This window comes from Dendrobates tinctorius, unplaced genomic scaffold (genome assembly GCF_039654945.1).
Source record: "Dendrobates tinctorius isolate UK_male_01 unplaced genomic scaffold, ASM3965494v1 ptg000102l, whole genome shotgun sequence".
NCBI lineage: Eukaryota > Metazoa > Chordata > Amphibia > Anura > Dendrobatidae > Dendrobates > Dendrobates tinctorius.
The window spans coordinates 39,752,712-39,775,828 of record NW_027361770.1 but is presented as its reverse complement, the minus strand read 5'-3'; the positions used below and the strand labels follow the sequence as shown (position 1 = coordinate 39,775,828).

The 23,117-nt window shown below is 45.9% G+C and overlaps 1 protein-coding gene across 2 annotated transcripts in view; it reads left to right on the top strand.

Moving 5' to 3' along the window:
• The first annotated feature begins 2,326 nt into the window (after positions 1 to 2,326).
• The window catches only part of SLC39A6 (solute carrier family 39 member 6), a 36,335-nt gene continuing 15,544 nt past the window's right edge, over positions 2,327 to 23,117 (top strand). The window contains exons 1-5 of one of the 2 annotated variants that reach the window (XM_073587851.1): positions 2,327 to 2,851; positions 4,496 to 4,664; positions 13,261 to 13,430; positions 16,052 to 16,237; positions 18,877 to 18,976. In XM_073587851.1, coding sequence (XP_073443952.1) covers positions 2,384 to 2,851; positions 4,496 to 4,664; positions 13,261 to 13,430; positions 16,052 to 16,237; positions 18,877 to 18,976 — 1,093 coding nt within the window. In that variant the 5' untranslated portion in view covers positions 2,327 to 2,383. Of the gene's footprint in view, positions 2,852 to 3,933; positions 3,949 to 4,495; positions 4,665 to 13,260; positions 13,431 to 16,051; positions 16,238 to 18,876; positions 18,977 to 23,117 lie in introns of those variants that run through there. The other variant, XM_073587852.1, reaches the window with a different exon arrangement.

The window sequence follows — 23,117 nt, the reverse complement described above, 5'->3', positions numbered from 1 at the left end:
TCTCTGTCACCATTCGTAATATCCGAGGGAAGGGGTTTCATAATGCGTCAGTCACCAGTCCACACATCCGTCACCATACACACACAGCATAATATGCTACACTAGCGCATCGCCGAGCCGCCATGCGGGCTTTTTATAGCGATGCGCTTCTGGGACCTTCCATTAGCTTGGGAAGGACCAATCAGATCCGACGTAGGACCTGATCATGTGACCCCTGCTCTCCAGTGAGAGGTCAAGTTGCGGGCATGCCCAGTAGCACGGCATGAGGACCAGAGGTGGCAATCAACATCCAGGCTGTCAGAGTGAGTCTGAGCAGTGAGTCTGAGCAGCAAGCCTGGCTCGCCGTGTTTGCTGAGCTAACACCCGGAGCAGTCGAGGAAGAATGGGAGACCGCAGGATGTCTGGCTCTGGACTCCCGCTGTGCAGTGCCAGGAATCCGACGCCTAACAACACTGATGTGTGAAACCGGCCTAATGGAGAAGATAAACAAGTTTCTTTAGCTGTTGATGAACATCCATGTCAGTCTGCCTTACAGTATTACTGCATCTGTATCATGGTCACGCAGCCGTCCTACTGCATGTCTTCTGAAACCTAGGATGAGCTGCACAGCGATTTATGGCAGGAGCCATCTTTGAAATCCTGGCAGAGTGTTAGGGCTTGCAGAACACACCAAATAATAAAAGATGGTAATGAGGTGCGTTCGCAGCCCGGGGTCCACTGTGCAGAGATGGTAGACTGCTGCTCGGTAATGGCAGACGGAAACTGGTGGTATAGCAAACACACACAGGTTAACTTCACCTGGTGAATAGGAGGCAGACCCTGTTGCTTCACAGGGCTGCGATACCGCAGAGTGAACGCTAGTGTTTTGGTCACAGGATCCTGCCCCAAGGACACGGGGTTAGAGTCCCTCTAGACCCACTAGTGTTCGGCGCCGCAACTGCAACGCCAAGGAGGGACCCTTACTGAACGCTGTGCCCTGTTAAGAGTCACAGGGTGCAGCTGATAAATACCGCACAAAGTACATACAGCGCAGCTCTGGCGGACGCCACTAACCAGCCTAAGCTTTGGTTTGGAAAGCGCATTAATGGCGCACGGCACCGCTCTGACTGTAGTTGCTGAAAGTGCGGTACCGTAGTGCCTAATGTAGCGTGGCACACACTGGCACTAACATATGATAGGAGCTGAGAGCACTGCGGCGCTAGGCAGTGCCCCTACTCGGCACGGACTTGAAACTCTAAACCCTACTAACATGCGTATCCGAGGGAAGGTGTTTCATGAGTCAATCAGCGTTACACAAGCATCCATCATCACACATACCAATACAAATTACAGACTATACTAGCGTGCGGCCGTGCGATCCTTTTATAGGCGCAGCCTTCCGGGACCTTCCTTATGGCCCAATCAGAGCTGCTTGAGGACCTGAGCGTATGACCCCCGACCTCCAATGAGAGGTCATCCCATGGGCATGCTCAGAAGGCTGCAAAAAGGACTCAGCCTCTAGAGGTGCTCGCTGCTGGCTAGTGCGGATAGCCAAAGCTGACCCAGAGGTGGCAGCAGCAGCAACCATCCTGACAGCACTACCCTGAGCAAGATGCTGGCAATGAAGTCTTTGCTGAGCGGCCTCCTCTGCGGCTGGGACTGAATGGGAGACCGCAGAATGCAAGGCTTGAGATTCCTCCTGTGCAGAGGCAGGAACCTGATGCCTAACACAGAGTGCACTACACAAAGCATGCCTGTTTGTGAAATAAAAATATTTAGAAAAATGTTTAATATTTAAATGAGTATTTATTTGATTACATTTCTCAGAGAATCCCTTTGAGGACCCAATGGGAGCTGTAAATTCATGAAATACTATTGAATATGAGAGCAACCTCCCATTGAAATAGATTGCTGTACGAAGCTTGGTGCTATGTTCATGTACTAATGGTGGTTCTGGTGCTGTATGTTTGTAATGTTGGCCAGTTACATCAAACCAGCAGTTATGTCTCCACTTAACAGCGTGCAACTAAAAATTAAACTGGACTGGTATCTTACAAATGTGACGGAATATCACATTAGTGGGCTGTGGTGCGCCCCCCATGGTGATCAGTAGCTGCACGGTGACATCCCAGTTCACATGGTGCAGTTTAGCCACACATAACGCCACGGCAGACATAAGGACCTGATGTCAGGGTCACATTTTGTAATCCCTGGTGCCGGTGAGCCACCCCCCCCCTCCGCACCGCCGGAGTCCTGACTGACTGGTCACAGAACAGCTGCTGTACAGAGGGGTGTGACCACGATCAGAGGAAGCCACGCCTCTATCATGTGACGTGCACTACGTGTGGGAGGGGCTCAGGCTCCCTGTCTAGTGCGGCAGAGAAAGGGCTGCACGCGGGGGAACATGGGGCCGCTCTACGTGCTACTTGTGGCCTGCATTCTCTACCGGCCGAGCGCCGGGAGCGAGGCCACCATCACCGTTACTCTCCCGCCTCAGGCAAGCAGCACTGCCCCGTCCGGACTGGACTCGGCTCAGGCGTCCAACACTCAGCGCCACAACCTGCTTCTTCTATTCGAGCGCTATGGAGATAGTAACCAGAGCATGACACTGGCCGGCTTCCGGAAACTGATCCACAGCCTCGGCGACATACTGAAGAGCAATCACGCCAAGCGCCAGCACGACCACCAGCATCCGGGTCATCATCCTCATCACAACCAACACCATCACCATCCGCATCATCATCACGATCATCACTCTGTGACCGCCCCAGTGGAGCAGGCACACACGACCTGTGAGGAGACCAGGAAGAGGCGGCATGTCACCCCTCCGGAGAGATCTGCCAGCGTCCCTGGCACTGCTGGAGGGGCAGAGGTGAGCCCACCCTACAGAGGGGTGTCAGTCTGTGCCCCCGGATCCCACCACACTGGCTGGTAATGGGGTATTCATCAGAGACCTGCCCTTGTCTCTGACACAGCAGGCACTGCTGGAGGGGCAGAGGTGAGCCCACCCTACAGAGGGTGCCCGGGGTGTCAGTACTGCAGAGGTGACCAAGCCGTGTCAATGTGTACCCCCCGGATGCCACTACACTGGCTGGTAATGGGGTATTCATCAGAAATCTGCCCTTTTCTCTGACACAGCAGGCACTGCTGGAGGGGCAGAGGTGAGCCCACCCTACAGAGGGGTGTCAGTTCTGCAGAAGTGACAAAGCTGTGTCACTCTGTGCCCCCCTGGATGCCAACACACTGGCTGGTAATGGGGTATTCATCAGAGACCTGCCCTTTTCTCTGACACAGCGGGCACTGCTGGAGGGGCAGAGGTGAGCCCACCCTACAGAGGGTGCCCGGGGTGTCAGTACTGCAGAGGTGACCAAGCCGTGTCAATGTGTGCCCCCCGGATGCCACTACACTGGCTGGTAATGGGGTATTCATCAGAAATCTGCCCTTTTCTCTGACACAGCAGGCACTGCTGGAGGGGCAGAGGTGAGCCCACCCTACAGAGGGTGCCCGGGGTGTCAGTACTGCAGAGGTGACCAAGCCGTGTCAATGTGTACCCCCCGGATGCCACTACACTGGCTGGTAATGGGGTATTCATCAGAAATCTGCCCTTTTCTCTGACACAGCAGGCACTGCTGGAGGGGCAGAGGTGAGCCCACCCTACAGAGGGTGCCCGGGGTGTCAGTACTGCAGAGGTGACCAAGCCGTGTCAATGTGTGCCCCCCGGATGCCACTACACTGGCTGGTAATGGGGTATTCATCAGAAATCTGCCCTTTTCTCTGACACAGCAGGCACTGCTGGAGGGGCAGAGGTGAGCCCACCCTACAGAGGGTGCCCGGGGTGTCAGTACTGCAGAGGTGACCAAGCCGTGTCAATGTGTGCCCCCTGGATGCCACTACACTGGCTGGTAATGGGGTATTCATCAAAAATCTGCCCTTTTCTCTGACACAGCAGGCACTGCTGGAGGGGCAGAGGTGAGCCCACCCTACAGAGGGTGCCCGGGGTGTCAGTACTGCAGAGGTGACCAAGCCGTGTCAATGTGTGCCCCCTGGATGCCACTACACTGGCTGGTAATGGGGTATTCATCAGAGACCTGCCCTTGTTTCTGATACAGCAGGCACTGCTGGAAGGGCAGAGGTGAGCCCACCCTACAGAGGGTGCCCGGGGTGTCAGTACTGCAGAGGTGACCAAGCCGTGTCAATGTGTGCCCCCCGGATGCCACCACACTGGTAATGGGGTATTCATCATATATTGCGGCATATAACTGGGGTTAGCCTATTCCCATCTTCTGAGAATGTGGACGTCAAGGGAGTAAGGGGAGCGCTGCTGCGTGCTAGAGTGCCATCTTGTATTCCAGGCCCCCATAATGATGCCCTCTCTCCTGCCCTGATGCTAATGGTGATCTTGTGAGACTAAGGAGTGTGAGTAACCCCCATGAGGAGGACAGTGACTAGTATGTGTAGTAGGGTAGGCGTCCCTGTTGGTTTTGCTGTAGCTGTGACCTGTCTCATTTGATTCCAGTGTCTGAATGCCTCTAGACTGCTGACCATGCACGGTATGGACATGCACACCCTCCTTGGTGCACATGAGTTTCGCTTCATATGCCCAGCTATTATCAATCAGATTGACAGGGTGTCCTGCCTGCCCGCTGCCGAAAGTAGCCAGAAAGTTGTATACTCCAACAAAGAAGGTAAGCAGGTAAACTTCATCTGACTGGCACTGCCATTTTTAAAGTTATTTCCAGGTTGGTTTTGTCGGATAGTGCTTGGAAATACAACCTTATTTTCTATTTTACTGCTTATTAAAATTTTCATCCGTTGTTTACAACTCGTTGTTTTGGAGACCGACAGCTCAGTGCTTACAAGTTCTTTTCTAGTCAGCTTGTAAGCACTGTTTTGAAACTAGCCAGGATGGTTGGAGTGTACTGTTACCTTTTTAATCCCAGCTCCAGCACCGTCCTTACAAGCTAGACAGCAGCAGTGGCCGGTCTCCTAGGCAATGAGCTGTGAACTAAAGAAATGTCAGAGTATTCGAGGAACATGTGCAAATTTTAATAAGCAAATATGTTGCTAAATGGCTTGTTTTTACAGTCCGCATTTGAAAATGTCCAACTATGAAGATGGTAATAACCCTTTCAATAAAGTATAGGGGAGTTGCTCTACAAATTCCAAATATTTCATAACTAAATTTCTTCCATCACAAGTAAAAGAAAGCAGGGACCTCCTTTAAATGTTCTCAACTAATTGGGGCCTCCTCTAAATGTTCTCATCTAAATGGGGCCTCCTCTAAATGTTCTCAGCTAAATGGGGCCACCTCTAAATGTTCTCAGCTAAATGGGGCCACCTCTAAATGTTCTCAGCTAAATGGGGCCACCTCTAAATGTTCTCAGCTCAATGGGGCCTCCTCTAAATGTTCTCAGCTCAATGGGGCCTCCTCTAAATGTTCTCAGCTCAGTGGGGCCTCCTCTAAATGTTCTCAGCTCAGTGGGGCCTCCTCTAAATGTTCTCAGCTCAGTGGGGCCTCCTCTAAATGTTCTCAGCTCAATGGGGCCTCCTCTAAATGTTCTCAGCTCAATGGGGCCTCCTCTAAATGTTCTCAGCTCAATGGGGCCTCCTCTAAATGTTCTCAGCTCAATGGGGCCTCCTCTAAATGTTCTCAGCTCAATGGGGCCTCCTCTAAATGTTCTCAGCTCAATGGGGCCTCCTCTAAATGTTCTCAGCTCAATGGGGCCTCCTCTAAATGTTCTCAGCTCAATGGGGCCTCCTCTAAATGTTCTCAGCTCAATGGGGCCTCCTCTAATTGCTCTCAGCTCAATGGGGCCTCCTCTAAGGGTGTGTGCACATGTTGCGGCTTCCTGTGCGGATTTTTCCGCCCAGAATCCGCAGGTAAAATGACCTGCGTTTTACCTGTGAATTCACTGAGGATTTTGTGCGGATTTGGCCTGCGTTTTTACACCTACGGATTTCTATAATGGAATGGGTGTAAAAACGCTGCGGAATCCGCACAAAGAATTGGCATGCTGCGGAAAATCGCTGCGTTTCCACGCGGAATTTTCCGCGACATGTGCACAGCGGATTTTCATTTACATAGCTTAACATGGTACTGTACACCGCATGAGAATCTGCAGCGGATCTGCACACAAATCCACAACGTGTGCACATACCCTAAATGTACTCTTCTAAATGGGGCCTCCTCTAAGGCTAAGTTCACACGTACCCGGAACTCTCGTGGAAATTCCCGCAAGAATTCCGGAATTCCATTCCGCGGGAAAATCGCATTTTAAATTCCCGCAATTTTCCCGCGGAAAAACTAGTATTTTGCAAGCGTAATTAGCTTGCAAAATGCTAGCGTTTTCCAAGCGATCTGTAGCATCGCTTGGAGAACTGATTGACAGGTTGGTCACACTCGTCAAACATAGTGTTTGACAAGTGTGACAAACATTTTACTATGAGGCAGCCTCTGCAGCATCAGTAGTAAAAGATAAAATGTAAAAAAAAATAAAAAATGGTGTTATTCTTACCTTCCGACGTCCCGCGCAGCCGTTCCCAGTAATCCTTTGCGAAAATGGTAGCGATGATGTACGTTCTCGCGGCCATTCGCGATGACCGCGAGAACGGACGCCATCGCGGGCATTTTTGCAAAGGATTACTGGGAACGAGAGCGTGGAGAGAGGCGGGAAGGCAGCGCGGGTCACCGGAAGGTGAGAATAACAATATTTTTTATTTTAAATTCTATTTTTCACAGGGATATGGTACCCAAAGCCCGGAGGACAGTCTTCTCTCCTCCGGACCGTGGGTACCATCCGCAAATGTTCTGCTTACTTTCTGCATGGTGTGCACAGCCACATGCGGGAAGTAAGTGGAACAATGCATTCCTATGGGTGCGGGATCGCCGCGATTCTGCAAATTTAATGAGCATGCTGCTGTTTTTACCGCAAAGCGATTCCGCCGCGGTAAAAACCGCAGCATTAGCACAGCATTGCGGAGTCCCATAGGAATGCATGGGATGCTTATTTTTCGCGGCAAAATCGTGCGGTTAAAACCGCCGCAGAAACGCGAAAAAAATGCAACGTGTGAACTCCGCCTAAATGTTCTGATTACTGAGATCGTATTCTCACTATGGATCTTTTCTATGGCTGTAATATGAGATCACAAAGCTGTTGGACGGTATAACATTGTGCAGATATCTACCTGATTTTTTTCATAATGTATATACAGAGTGCACAGTGTCTGTAGTGAAAGTACAATGTATGGTCAGTGGTAGAAGGACAACTTCTCATCACACCCAGAGGAGCTTGTCAGCCATCCAATTCCAAAACTCTGTACTTTAAATAAAGAAGTTGTCCACTACTTAGAAACACTTTTATAAATGGCCACAATGACACACCACATTGAGCCTTAGTATTTCTCATGACTGTATAGTATGTGTGTATGTTGTGTTTTCAGTCAGAGAAGTAAGATGCTGATTCATGAAGACTGGCATATCTCAAGCTCGCTCTACACCAGTCTTGACAGAGTACAGGCAACGATTTCCTTTATTATGTGTTGAATTTGGTCTCTCTTGTAAATGGTGTGCGACTCCGTATACTGTCATGGACTGGAGTAGCATTTCTGGCATAGAAAACTCAAATTTGATAAGTTGTGCTCCAGCTCTTTCCCCAGCTCTGCCCATTTTAGCAAAGCTGATCTAAAATATTAGCGATGAATGAATGTGCATGGATAACGTCTTATCCAAGCATGCTCTTGTGTTATCGGAGTATCTTGGGCGTTCTCGTATAAAATGTTCGCGTTCCCCAGCTGCATGATTTGCGGCTGTTAGACCGCCTCAATGCGTGAGGTTCCCGATCAGCTGCAAATCATGCAGCCGCAGGAACTCAAACATAATATACAAGCACGCCCAAGATACTCTGCAAACACCCGAGCATGCCAGATAACACTTTACCCGAGCACGTTCGCTCATCGTTAATGGGTTCGTGTTCTATTGTTGAAAAACGTGGCTAGAACATGTATGTCTGAATGAGACCTTGCTGCTTCTTAGGAATTAAGAGGGTATCAGCCAAGTGCTGCTAATCAAATGCCCTTCTATAGAGGTGGTCACATTTATTAAGGCAGATGTTTAAGCAGTTTGATAGTCTAGAGCAGCCCAGAGTAAAAAAAAAAAAAAAAAAAAAAGACTGCCTTCGCGTAGCCAAGCTCTGATTCATTCTTGTTGCCCATGATCCGGTCTGCGTGAATTGAAAAGTGACAAGTTTCCTTTAAATAATACTTTGTAATTTGTCATGTGTCTTTGCTCTAAGGATGTGTTTACCCAGTTGTAAGACCTTCTAATGGACCAGATATTTATGTCCTGATGTATAAAAGCGTGACATTATCCCGCACACTCACCATTTTAATTAATGAACAAAAGAGAAACCTAAATCTAATCGATATTTTGTGTGACCACCACCCTTTGCCCAAAACCACATAAATTCTTCTAGGAATGTTTGTACTCAGTCTTTGAAGGAACTCGGCAGACAGTTTGTTCCAAACATCTTGGAGAACTAACCACAGATCTGTGGATGTAGGCTTGCACAAATCTGTGTTTTCTTGTAGTTACACACACTCGATGTTGAGATTAGGGCTTTGGAGGCCATATCATCATTTCCAGGACTTTTTGTCCTTTATGCTGAAGATAGTTCTGATTTGCACTCGCTGTTATTTTTCTGCTACAGAGCAAATGTGAAGCTAATCGGACGCCTCCCTGATAGTGATACATGATGGATAAGTATCTGCCTGTATTTATCACCATTGAGGATGCCATTAATCTTGATGAAATCTCCAAATCCTTTTGCTGGTATGTGCCCTCAGACTTGTGAAGAATCCACCATGCTTCATTGTTGCCTCCAGAAACTCAATGTATCACTCTTTGGAGAATAAACTGCCTTTTGTTATGAGGCAAAATTTAAAATATTTGACACTCAGTCCAGAGCACCTGCTGCCGTTTTTCTACTCCTCAGTTCCTAGGTTTTTCATGACCAGCTGAGTCTATTGACCTTGTTTCCATATGGGATTTGGCTGCATTTCTTCCATGAAGACCACTTTCGATCATACTTCTCTGAGCAGTAGATGGGTTTTGCTGGGTCCCACTGGTTGCTGCCATTTTGTGTTGATGGCACTGCTGGACATCTTCCGATTTCTAAGGAAAATAAGCATAATGTGTATTTCATCTGCTGCACTAAGGCACCAGTTCATCAAAACCCATGTGAACAACAACAGTCAGACACTTCCAATTTATTACTAGGTACGTGACTTTTAATGAACCAAGAGTATCTGAAAAGTGGTGTACTCCATGCCAGAAATCTTGATCCTGTTGGGGACTGCCCCCTGAGGAAGGAGAACCTCCGAAACATGTGTCGGGGTGGGCGGGAGACAGCGTGAATACCCGGTGTGTTTACATCTCTCCCCTGGTGGCACTTTGTATACACTGTGTTCCAAATTATTATGCAAAAAATATTTCCTCGTATTTTCTCTAAATTACCTACATGAATTGCAGTCATTGTTATTTTCCAGTCAACTACTATTCTAGTATAATTGCAATGTTTTTGAACAAACTGCCTATGAAAACAGTATATTTTTAAAAATAAGAAATACTCAAAATGCATGTTCCAAATTATTATGCGCAGCAGAGTTTTCAACCTTGTTATTGGTCAGTTGTGAAATTATAAGCATTATCAGCTTATTACAAAATGAAATCAAACAGTTTAAGTCAAAACTTTCTTCTAGGTGATGTTACATTTGCACATAGGACCCCTTGTTCGAAAGAAGCTTCTGAACTCTTTCGTCCATTGAATTTGTCAGTTTTTGGATGGTTTGTGCTTCAATTGTTTTGCATGTGGACAGAATACCCTCCCAGAGCTGTTGCTTAGATGTGAACTGCCTCCCGCCATCATAGACACTCCTTTTGATGATGCTCCAGAGGTTCTCAATGGGGTTGAGGTCAGGGGAAGATGGTGGCCACACCATAAATTTGTCCTCTTTTATGCCCATAGCCAGAGATGGAGATGTGTTATTTGCAGCATGAGACGGTGCATTATCGTGCATGAAAATGATCTTGCTGTGGAAAGCACGGTTCTTCCTCTTGAACCATGGCAGGAAGTGCTGTTTTAGAAACTCCACATAGATTATGGAGTTCATCTTTACCCCTTCAGGGATCCTAAAGGGGCCGACAATCTCTCTCCCCATGATTCCAGCCCAAAACATTACTCCACCTCCTCCTTGTTGGCGCCTTAGCCGTGTTTTCATGGGGTGTCCATCAACCAGCCATCCTCCACTCCATCCATCTGGACCATCGAGCGTTGCACGGCACTCATCGGTGAACAAAACAGTTTGGAAGTCAGTCTTCATGTATTGTTTGGCCCACTGGAGCCGTTTCTGCTTGTGTGCAGTGGATAGAGGTGGTCAACAGGATGGCTTACGCACAGCTGCAAACCTCTGAAGGACCCTGCATCTTGTTGTTCGGGGGACGTTGGAGGCACCAGCAGCTTCAAAAACTTGTCTGCTGCTATGACAAGGCATTTTTGCAGCTGCTCTTTTAACCTGACGCAATTGCCTGTTGGAAAGAGTCCTAAATTTTTCCTTATCAGCACGCACACGTGTGCTGGGAATCAGCTACATACTTCTTGATTGTGCGATGATCACGATGAAGTGTCTTGGCAATGTTGATTGTAGTCATGCCTTGACCTAAATACTCCACAATTTGTTGCTTCTCAGCAGCCGACACATCCTTTTTCTTTCCCATTTTGGCAAAAAATGTAGGCTGCTTAATAATGTGGAACAGCCTTCTTAAGTAGTCTTGCCTTTATTTGGACACACCTGCCAAACTAATGTGCACAGGTATCTGCAATTGCTTTCAGTGATATAAAGAGCCCTGACACACATCACCATCAATGCGTTTAAATGACAATCAAAAAAATTCTAACCTTATCACTCCTAAACTTTTTGCATAATAATTTGGAACACAGTTTAGACATAGTTAACTCTGTATATGCCTGCTCTAAAGGCCCTTTTACATTTAGTGATGCACCAGCGATCCGACCCGGTCAGGATCGCTGGTGCATCGCTAAATGATCGCTAGTGAGCTTTCACACAGAAAGATCTCACAGCGATACAGCGGACGATACTTACCTTTCACACACAGCGATCCAGACGTCCTCCCGCCCGCCTCCACGCGTCGCTCGTCTCACACAGCAGGAAGCGGCCGACGAGAAATGGAGCCGCGCGATCAGCGGGGGAGCCGGTCGGAGGTAAGTATCACACATAGCGATATCGCTATAACGTCACAAAATCAGTGACATTTTAGCGATATTGCTAGCGATATCGCTATGTGTAAAACCCCCTTTAGTGTGGTCTGTAACTTATGTACTGTTATAGTGATCTCCGTTTAGTATACACTTGCATATATTCCACATGAACTTTTTCTGAGCAGTACCTGCATATTATGTGTGTCCTTGGCTTGTAATTTATGAACTGCTCTAGCGATCTCAGTTGATTATGCACTTGCATATACTTTATATGAACTTTTGCTGAGTAGTACCTGCATATTATTTGTGCCCCTTGGTTATATACTAGGATCTTCATGCTGCCTTTACCGTCCTGGCTAATGCCGTTTTTGCTTGTCACTTGTTTATCCCTGTAATCTGTTTTGTGACCTATTTTTGGACAATAAACTTTTGCAATATACATTAGAGTTTCGGACTTTATCACTGTTTGTTATTGTGATGCTCTCTGTTAGGGACTGGTGTAGGATGGTGGGAGTAAGGACACCACATCATCATGAATTGGACGAGCTGTGATGTCATGCCCGCATCCCTCCCACTCCGCCTATGTTGGTGGAGCTGGTAGAAACTGTTGTCAAAACTCAAGAAGTCGCAAAGTATTCATGCTACTCAGCGATTCGCAAACATTTTGCGACTTTTATGACTGTTTATGCCATAATTCTGGCATAATTGCTTTGAATCGGGGCCCATGCTTCCTTGGCTGCCCACTTTTCAGTTCTCACAGTTGCCTATTTCTTGGTGCGTCTCCACAAGATCTTGAACAGCGCAACTTAAAACCCCAATCTGCTTGGAAATATTTTCATGGGAATGACCTTAGTGATGCAGTATAACTGCCTTGTGTCTTGTTGCTGATTCTTGTGTATGCTCTGTGACGTGAAACTGTCTTCCACAGCCTCACCTTTGTAGCAGAGTTTGGGTGTTCCTTACCCAGTTTTAACCCTCCTACACAAATGTTTCCCTTTCAGTAAATGACTGTTTCCATCCTACTTATGTAACTGATGATCATTATCACCTATCTGGTATAATTGGTTACTAATACCCATGATTCAAATCTAGCAAATTCCCTGCCGTGTGCATGTGTACCTAGAAGAATTGATGCAGTTTGAAGACAAGCGGTGGTCACAACAAATATTGATGCAATTTAGATTTCCCTTTTGTTCAATCATTTTGCATTTTGTAAATTGATAAAAAAAAAAAAATTAACTATTAACACTTCTATTGTTAAAGCATTGTTATGACACATGCACATGTTCAGTATTTGGTCAGTATTTTACCTCAGTATGCGTAAGATAAATACAGAAGTGGTGACGGGTTTCTATTACACTTTTCCTTTGATCCACTCCTGGTTTTGGCTTGCACATGCTGACCAAATACTGAAGGTATGAACGTGGCCTGTGCCATGTTTTTTCCACACCTGGTACTCTTACCTCTATAACTACATGCATTCTTCTGAAAGGACTTTTCTCAAGATTTTGAAGTGTCTGTGGAAATGGCTATTCGGCCTAAAGAGCATTTGTGTAGTCACACTGATGATGAACGACAAGATCTGCTTCACAGTTCCCTTTTTAAATTGTTTTAAAGGGTTGTATTTGAGGTCAGGGCTTTGTGCGGACCGATGGCGTTCCTCAATCCACTTAGCCAACCATATCTATGTGGATCTCACATTGTGTACCAGGGCATAGTCACTTTGGCTCAGAATAGTGCCTTCCGAAAAAGTTGGAAACAGATTTTGCGTTATGTCTTTGGGGACAGCATATCGGAACAAGTGTTAAGACTACTGCAGCCTTTTTTTTTTTTTCTTCTCCAACCTTAAATACCACCAAATCTCATCTCCACATCAATATAGATGGTGGCCATGATGGTCACCATCTGACATTGGGAGTACTACACAGACTGACAGAACTGCTTTGAGATGTTAGTTGCTGCTAAGGTTTCTGAATGTATAACACTACTTTTTTTTTTTATTCCCCAGCTTGGATTGGCGGCTTTATAGCTGTCACTATTATTAGTGTGCTGTCTTTACTGGGAATCATCTTGGTTCCTCTTATGAACAAGGTTTTCTTCAAGTTTCTGTTAAGTTTCCTGGTGGCACTGGCAGTTGGCACACTGAGCGGAGACGCTTTCTTACACCTCCTTCCACATGTAAGTGATTCTTTAAGCCTCTGATTTTACATAGCTGCCCAGGGGTTTTTTCCCTTCTATTTTTCCTCCCCTTACATGGATTTTCCGTTTCATATGATTATCCTCTGTGTCAAATTCAATTTGTGGTCAAAATCAGGATTATTTCCACTGACTAGTTACGCTACGTAGCACTTCCATTTCTACTCTAAAATGACGTTAAAAATCTAATAATTATGGCATTAAATAATCCGTTGTTACTGGAAAACTTGAGCTATGTTCATACTCGGTGTTTATGCAGCAGTTTTGCTGCGTTTTACAGTACCAGCAACAGCTGAGATTTCAGAAATCTCATGCATACTATTTTGATTTCTGACTGAATTTGAGAACTGTATTGTTCTTTAAAAAAAAATTGACATCCTGCAGATTAAGGCTGTGTGCCCACGTTGCGTTTTCTAAGCGTTTTTGCCGCTGCGGAAACGCTTAAAAAAAGCTAACAAAACGCATCACATTGATTTTCAATACAATCTGCAATTGCTGTGCCCATGCTGCGGATTTTTCCGCTGTGGAATCGCATAGCGGTAAAATCCGCAGCATGTCCATTAATTTTGCGGAATCGCGGCAATTCCGCCACCATTGGATAGCATTAAAATGCTCACTTTACGCATATGATTATGCCCACCATGCGTGAAGTAAGTGTTTCATGTGCGGATGGTACCCAGGGTCTGGTGTGACCAACCTTTCAATCACTTTTCCAAGTGATGCTTGGAAAAGCAGTAGCATTCTGCAAACTAAAAACGCTTGCAAACTGCTTGTGTTTTGCGAAAAAACGCATGCGAATTCCGCATGCGTTTTACTCATGGCGAGGAGTTGCGGAAATGCTGCGGACAATTCTGCAGCATTTCTGCAACGTGGGCACTTAACCTTAAAGTACTTTTGCAATTTTTTTTACCTGTTAAAAAGCATTGAGCATGCAAAAAACCCACAGTAACATGTATTTATTGCGTTTTTTTTTTTTTCTTAAATCTAACTATAATAAACATGTACTATAGAAAAATTGCATGTAATCCACACTCAAAATAATAAAAACCACACAATCTGTGTTTTTGAACCCAGCATTTTTACTGCCAAAAGAGCAGGTTTTTGCTGCGAAAAGAAAACCCTGTGTGTGAACATAGCCGTAGTGTTGCTATACATGCATTATACCAGAGAAGTAAAGGGCTGTCCACACGTCATCTGCAGTGTTCGTCCAGAGGATTTCCTGATTTAGAGTCACTTTATAGCCACACTGTCAGGATCCTGTCAGCGCCGGCATGCAGCCTCCGCTGAGCAAGGACTCACCCGCACTGTAGGGGGGCCCGGTGTCAGGTACAGCCGGAAAGTACAGATACACAGGACCTGTGGACGCTGAAGTTTTTAGCAAGCAGTCACAGGACCTACGGTCATGTGACTGCAAGGGGGTGGGGCTTAGCATCCTGCTTTCAGAGATGGCAGGACACTATACATAAATACTCAGTCAGGCAAAACGGAGGTCATACACAGAGATATCAGTAAAGTACCAGGGATGAGACAGAACGGATAGTCAGGGCCAAGCAGAAGTCAAAACCAAACAGACATATAAGGTACCAGGCAGAATCCAAAGCAATATCCAGAGAACAGACCGAGTCATACACAGAGAATCAAGTAACCAGAACACAGCACAAACACACTCAGGGGTCACCACACAATGCCAAGGGCGAAAGTATAACTGACGGGGATGGGAGCGTCCTGAGGCTATAAGAAGCTTCCCCCAGAACCAGGGAGAGGCCACAATCATAGCCCCAGGTGTGCAGGTAAGCCTGCATCAGGATCACAACCTTTAACCCCAGAAATGCCAGTCATCAGCACTGGTTCCAGACATTAACCCCACGTGTGCGAGTCAAACCCGCATCATGACACACACAGCATCTGTTGCCCAAGGTTTCTATAGGAGGGGAAAAAATCATCATCAGTCTAAATTGAAATTATTTTAGCTGGGGTCTTCAGAGAACCAGCGCACTGCCAGGAGTAATGAAGGTCCACACTGGTTGGGCTAGCATCAATACCTCTTCAGTTCAGGGATTACGGTCATATTTATGACATATTGAAATCAATGGCATCATTTAAAAAGAAAGTCCCTATTGGCGATACGTATGGTCTTTGGTGAGAACAGGACGAACAGTGCTGGAATAAGTCCCCATCAGTCGTGCTCTCTAGCATAGGAATCTGCCGCTGCATGGGAGCCTCAGATATCTGAAAGCAGTAGGATCGGCTGACGTGAGGCTTTGGCCGGGTTTCCATGGTCAGACAATGCCTAGAATAGTATTGAGTATAAGAATTGCATGGTATCGCCATATGCAATTTGCATATTTTCTTATAGTAAACTTCAAAGTTTATACAAAAATAGAACCTACTCATTAGAACCCCTGCCAAATATTCAACAGACTATACCCCAGTTTATCAGTGTTTACTCCAGAAAACCAGAGTAAAACGCACTTAAAACTCACAACATTTGGCGCCGAGGTATAAGCAATGCTGTAAAGCTATGATGGTCAAAGAAAGCTACTAGAACAGATGTTATATGTGGGATATTAACTTTTCTTCTTTTATTTTATTCTTTCCTCCAGTCTCAGTCAGGACATTACCACAGTCATGGTGGATTGGTGAATAAGACTCATGAAGATGAAACCCAAGCCAATTCTCACTTGGATGCAACGCTGAAGGGTCTGACTGCCCTGGGAGGTCTCTATTTTATGTTCCTTGTGGAGCATCTGATCACATTGATCAAACAATATAAAGACAAGAAACAGAAGGTACAAATGTCTGCCGGCGCTATCGTCGCGGGAATTTATACATACAGTTGAGTCGGTGTGACTTCACACAAAACTATTTTATTTTTCTGATTTGAAGACACTTTTATGCCAGAAAACAGAGGCTAACATGCTAGTTCCCTTTATAGTCTAAAGTTATCTATCTTTTTTTTTTTTTTTTAAAAAGTGCTGTGCACTGGTTGATATCCTCTTCTGAAAGTGTTTGCTGGGGTCAGCTGCCAAGCTTCTGCATTTCCCCAGTGTGCGGTGACTGGGGGAGGGGAACTAGCAAGGATGGCTCCCTGATCTTCAGTGATTATGAGGTATCTGGGACTGTTCTGCTCTCCATTGCTACAAGCGGTGTGATTGCTGGGGGAGGAATATGGATGAGGGTCTCCTTGCAGGGGCTGAGAAGGTCTCTTCTCTCCTCTTCAGAATCTGGGGTGGGCAGGTCCAATCTTTCCCCTATCTGCTCCAGGACAGTGATTTTTCAGGGCAGGGATGTCAAACTTATAGAGGGTCAAAATTAAAAGCTTGGACAAAGTCGTGGGCCAACTTGATATTTATTTAAAAGAAAAAAAAAAGTCTACAATTGAGGAAGCTTTTTCTTATCAAATATAACAAACTTTTTCATATGGAAACAAACTTATAGGGGTTGTCCCACGAACAAAGTTCTTTTCAATTAATAGGTCTTAACATATTAGGCTAGTATCACATTTGCGCTTTTGAGCGCAGCGACGGCCTGCGCACGGCCACCGCTAAGCCCTGCCCCCTGCCACGCCTCCGCCGGTAGCTCCGCCTACCGGCACATGACGCTGCATGCGTCCTGCGTCCCCTATCTTTATCACTGGGGGCGCAGGCCGTGCGCAGTATGCGTTTGGCGGCACATACGTCCTTTTCACGGTGCGCTGACCAGCGCCAAACGCAACCTGCTGCAGTTTGGTTGCGCTCAGCGCACCGTGAAAAGGACGCATGCGCCGCCAAACGCATAATGCGCACGGCCTGCGCCCCAGTGATAAAGATGGGGGATGCTGGACACATGCAGCGTCATGCGCCGGTAGGCGGAGCTACCGGCGGAGGCGCGGCAGGGGGCGGGGCTTAGTGGCTGCCGTGCGCAGGCCGTCGCTGCGCTCAAAAGCGCAAATGTGAAACTAGCCTTATTCCAATATTTTATTCTATGTATGAGTAGTAAGAAGCATATGGTCCACTGGCTTAGTTTATATATGTAATAATAAAGGATGAAAAACCTTGAATGATGCAGATAAAGTATGATGCAAACAAGTCAGATATTTGGTCTTGTGCCTATTGAAAATTTAAGATTTTTAGAGCTGGTCATAAGTGAAGGGTTGGAGTATGGAGCCTAGAGGTGCCCCTAAACAAAAAGGGCATAGAGAAAGTGGTAATTTGGGAATCGAAGACACTATTGGAAATCAGAGTGGCAGAATCTTGTAGGAGTAAAGATGAATTCTGTGTTAAGCCTACAGGTAATACAGTTGTGTGAAGAAGTGTTTGCCCCCTTCCCGAGTTCCTATTCTGTTGCATGTCTGCAAACGCTTGATTACAGTTGCTGCTGGTAAGGGTGGCCCATCAGTTATTAGGTTTAGGGGGCAATCACTTTTTCACACAGGGCACTGTAGGTTTGGATTTCTTTTTCCCTTAATAATAAAGACCTTTATTTAAAAACTGCATTTTGTGTTTACTTGTGTTATCTTTACTTTGTTTGTCACACTGAAATGTTTCAGATCACCAAACATCAAAAAGAATAGGAAATCAGGAAGGGGGCAAACACTTTTTCACACAACTGTATATAGATTAAGATGAGACTTAAGGCCCCGTCACACTAAGCGACTTACCAGCGATCCCGACAACGATATCAACGTGTCAGGATCGCTGGTAAGTCGCTATGTGATCGCTGGTGAGCTGTCAAACAGACAGCTTCACCAGCGATTAGCACAGCGACGCCGCGCGTGCGGCATCGCTGTGTTCAGCGCTGATTCATGTCAAAAATAGAATTAAAATAAAAAATATTGTTATTCTCACCTTCCGACGTCCCGTGCAGCATTCCCGCCTCTCTCCACGCTCCGGTCCCAGTAATCCTTTGCGAGAATTACCGCGATGACGTCTGTTCTCACGGGATCGCGAAGTCTCGCGGTCATTCTTGCAAAGGATTACTGGGACCGGAGCGTGGAGAGAGGCGGGAATGCTGCGCAGGACGTCGGAAGGTGAGAATAGTTATATATATATTTTTTTATTATTTGATCGCTGGTCTCCTGCCTGTCACACACAGCGATGCGTGCTGGCCAGCGGGAGATCAGTGACGAAAGAGATGTCCAGAGATTTCCCAGAGCGATCAGCGATACCGGTAGGGGGGCTGGGCTGATCGCTGTCACACACAGCGATCTCGCTGGTGAGATCGCTGTTGTCACAAAACTTGTGCCTTTAATCCAAGGAGCCAGTATCAATAATGTGTTCCTTTATATGGATCCACACTGAAGAAGGCTGATCATTGAAGGTTATCTAGTTGTCTCTGAATTCTGTGCTGCTAGTATAATTCATGGAGGCCAGTGACGGGGAGACAGAGAAATCAGTAATCTATCTTTCTCTTGTGTAATGTACCTTAAATTTACTTCTTGTCCTTCAAGAATCAGAAAAAAAATGAACCGGAGGAGGAAGTAGAAATTAAGAAGCAGCTGTCGAACCATTCACATATCGAGGAAAAAGAGGCATCTGAAGCTGGTTCCCGTAAGTGTCGCTTGTCTTAGTTACTGTACGTGTAACCTGCACATGAGCTACAATGGAGTAACTGCAAACGCAAATAATTTCAAAGGGGTTCTGCTTTAATAAGCTTGCAGCAAATAAATGTAGAAAATGAGGATTGGTATACAGGACCTTTAAAACTAAAATTTTTAATTTTGCTTTATGGAAAGAGAAACTGCCCCGGAGAAAAATCAGTAAAACTTCATGGCTGATGATCATGTGATTTAGGTGTTTTCTATTGACATTATTGGAAAGCTGAACCTTAGGATGAGTGTCCTGAATTGACCATGATCTGTATCAGCATGTCCACAGTACTGTACGTTTGCGTTGTTTTTGTTATTGAAATTCCTGGAATAAGTAGTTTTCTAGTTTCCATTGAATGGATTTTCTCCCAAAACACCTACTCTGTTTAACATACTCTAAGCAACATTGAAATTGCAACACCAAGAAAGAAAAGTCATGGAGTTATGAAAATGACAGGATCGAGAGATATGTAAGTGATATGCTGTTCACATTATTCAGTATAAAGTATGAGTACCACGTGCAGAAATTCATGCACGCTGATCGCATTTCATAAAAATACTCTTCTGGCAGCTTCCTTTGCAATTGCCAACCAACGATGTCCCATATGTGCTCAATGGAAGTGTAGTCCAGTCATGGTAGCACATTTTAGACCACACAGACTCCTCACAGTAGTACAAGCAACATGTGGCCTTGAGTTGTGTTGAATAACTCCTTGGATACTTTCACGTTCCCTTGTGAAGTCCTCTCTAATGGTGTTCCCGCATAGTTTCCAGACCAATCTGAGTCCCAGACAAAAGCGGGACTCGTTGCTGAAGATGGTAGACCTTCATTCCAGTCTTTGTTGTCCTTTTTGTCTTGTTTTCCATCAAGCAGATATGTGGCATCATTGGTCAACAATTGCAAACAGCTGCCAGGAGTGGATTTTGCTGATTTTTGTCTGGCCAAGTGCATTAACCCATTTCCGACATTGGGCGTAATAGTTCACTGATGTCGGACTCCTTCTTTTTGATGTGGGCTCTGTCGCTGAGCCCACATCTTTTCCAGCACATGTCAGCTGTTTTGAACAGCTGACATGTCTCTAACAGCTGTTGGGTGGAATCGTGATCCACCTGCGGCTGTTTACTAGTTAAATGCCGCTGTCAATCTCTGACAGCGGCATTTAACACGCGCTTCCGGCAAGCGCGCTGAAAATCCCGCCCATTGGTGGCCTCATCATGTGATCGCGGGTCACTGATGGTTGGCATGACAAGCAGAGGTCTCCAGCAGACACCTCTATGGTTGTCACTGCCGGATTGCTATGAGTGCCGCCCGGTGGTTGGTGCTCATAGCAAGTGAGCAATTGTGCTACTTGCTGATCATCGCCTGTATGAGACTATTGAAGAATGCCAAAAGTAAAAAAAAAAAAAAAAAAATTATAAAAGTTCAAATTGCCCCATTCAAAATAAAACAATAAATAAAATCAAACATACACATATTTGGTATCACTGCGTTCAGGATGGCTCGATCTATCAATCAGCCGCAACATTGCATTAAAATGCAATAACAAGCGATCAAAAGACCGTATCTTTACCAAAATGGTATCATTAAAACCTCAGCTCAGCGTGCCAAAAACAAGCCCTCACCCAACCCGAGATCACGAAAAATGGAGACTCTATGGGTACCAGAAAATGGCACAATTTTTTTTTTTTTTTTTTTTTTTTAATAAACTTTGGAATTGTTTTCACCACTTAAAAAAGAAACTAGACATGTTTGGTGTCTATGAACTCGCAATGACCTGGAGAATCATAATGGCAAGTCAGTTTTAGCATTTGGTGAACATGGTATAAAAAACAAAACAACAAAAAACAACTGTGGGACTGCACTTTTTTTGCAATTTCACCGCACTTGGAATTTTTTCCCCGTTTTCCAGTACCAATGGTGGTGTTTAAAAGTACAACTCGTCTTGCAAAAATCAAACCCTCACATGGCCATTTTGACCAAAAAATAAAACAGTGATGGCTCTGGGAAGAAGGGGAGGGGAAAAAAAGAAAATGCAAAACCAAAAATACCTCTGGTCGTTAAGGGGTTAAAGTTTAGGATCTTTCTTCAGACAACCACAAGTAACCTCATTGATGGCATGCCAAGGCATATGTAAGTGTGCGTATTTGTGTGTGTGGATCTTTTTCTACTCTGAATACACTGCTTTGAAAACTACATTTCCGTTTTTTAAAATAATTTGCATATCATTAATATGTCAGTCCTGTGATTTCCATAATTTTTCAACTTCCTTCTTGGTGTTGAAATTTGTGTTTCATGTATATAAAAGGGTGTTGACTCAAAAGTATTAGTTCACGAACATATACCTGTATATATATTTGTGTAGCTCTGCATACATGATGCATTTTCTTAGTGTTCATGTTACATTGTGAAAGATAACTAGGTACCGTATATACTCGCGTATAAGCTGAGATTTTCAGCCTATTTTTTGGGGCTGAAAGTCTTCCTCTTGGCTTATACACGAGTCATATACGCCAGGGGGTCGGCAGGGGTATCAGATCATACTTACCCCCTGGCACGTCTCTGCAGCCCCCCCGCTTCTCCCGGTCTCAGGCTCCTTCCTTCAGCGGTCACGTGGTACCGCTCATTAAAGTCATGAATATGCACATGTTCATGACTTTAGTGACCGGTACCACATGACCCCTGAAGGAAGGAGCCTGAGACCAGGAGAAGCGGGGCTGCAGAGACCGCGCCAGGGCGGGGTAAGTATATGAAATATTCACCTGTCCCCGGTACATTGCTGCACGCTGCTCTGTCCTTCGCATCCTCTGGCTGTGATGTTCAGGTCAGAAGGTGCGGTGACGCAGTTAGGCTGGTTTCACATTTGCGTTTGGAGGCGGGCGGATGCTCGCCGTGAAGCTCCGCCTCCTCCGGTCAGCTCCGCTTATGGGCGCATGCCGCTGCATGCGGCCTGCGTACCCTATCTTTAGCATTGGGTACGCAGGCCGTGTGCAGGTATGCTTTTGCCACCGCATGCGTCGTTTTGACGGTGCGGCGACCTGCGCTAAACGCAACTTGTTGCATTTTGGTGCGCACGGCGCACCGTCAAAAGGACGCATGTGGCGGCAAAAGCATACCTGCACACGGCCTGCGTACCCAATGCTAAAAATAGGGTACGCAGGCCGCATGCAGCGGCATGCGCCCATAGGCGGAGCTCACCGGAGGAGGTGCGGCAGGGGGCAGAGCTTCACGGCGAGCATCCGCTGCACCTCCAAACGCCAATGTGAAACCAGCCTTAGTGCGTGCTGCACCCTCTGCCTGAACAGTCTCTGACAGAAGACTTGGAAGAGCCAGAGCGGGCGCAGCGATGGAGCGGGGACAGGTGAATATCACAGGTGCCGGGGGCCTGAGCCAGTGGCGACACCGGCACCTGTCCCCGCCTACTCAGGACACGAGCTCCGGGCCCCCCAGCGATGGAGAGGTGATTATGTCTTATTTTTTTTTTTATTTTTTTTTTAAATTTTCAGGGGCATCTTATGGGGGCATGATCTATGGAGAATTTTATGGGGGCATAATCTATGGAGCATCTTATGGGGGCAGCATATGGGGGGCATAATCTGTGGAGCATTTTATGGTGCAGCAAGTGGGGGCATAATCTATGGAGCAGCATATGGGGCATAATCTATGGAGCATCAAATATACACGAGCCAATAAGTTTACCCAGTCTTTTGTGGCAAAATTAGGGGGGTCGGCTTATAAACGAGTATATATGTGTGTGTGTGTGTGTTTGTGTGTGTGTGTGTGTGTGTATGTGTGTGTGTATATATATATATATATATATATATATATATATATATATATATATATATATATATATATATATAATTTCTTTTGAAATATTTTTTGCATTTTTTTTCTTTGTATTATTCCACAGGGTGATGAATGCCTAATGACTGCAGCCCTAGAACTTTACCAGTCACAAGAATGGGGGTCCGATCCCCTGTGTCACCTCACTGTGGTCTGTATTGAATGCACATTACCACTGCTGCTCGCTTTCATCTAGTGTCCATGGGACTGCCTGTGATGCCTGAGCTTTGTGCAGCGATCTGTCCTATACACTTGAGAA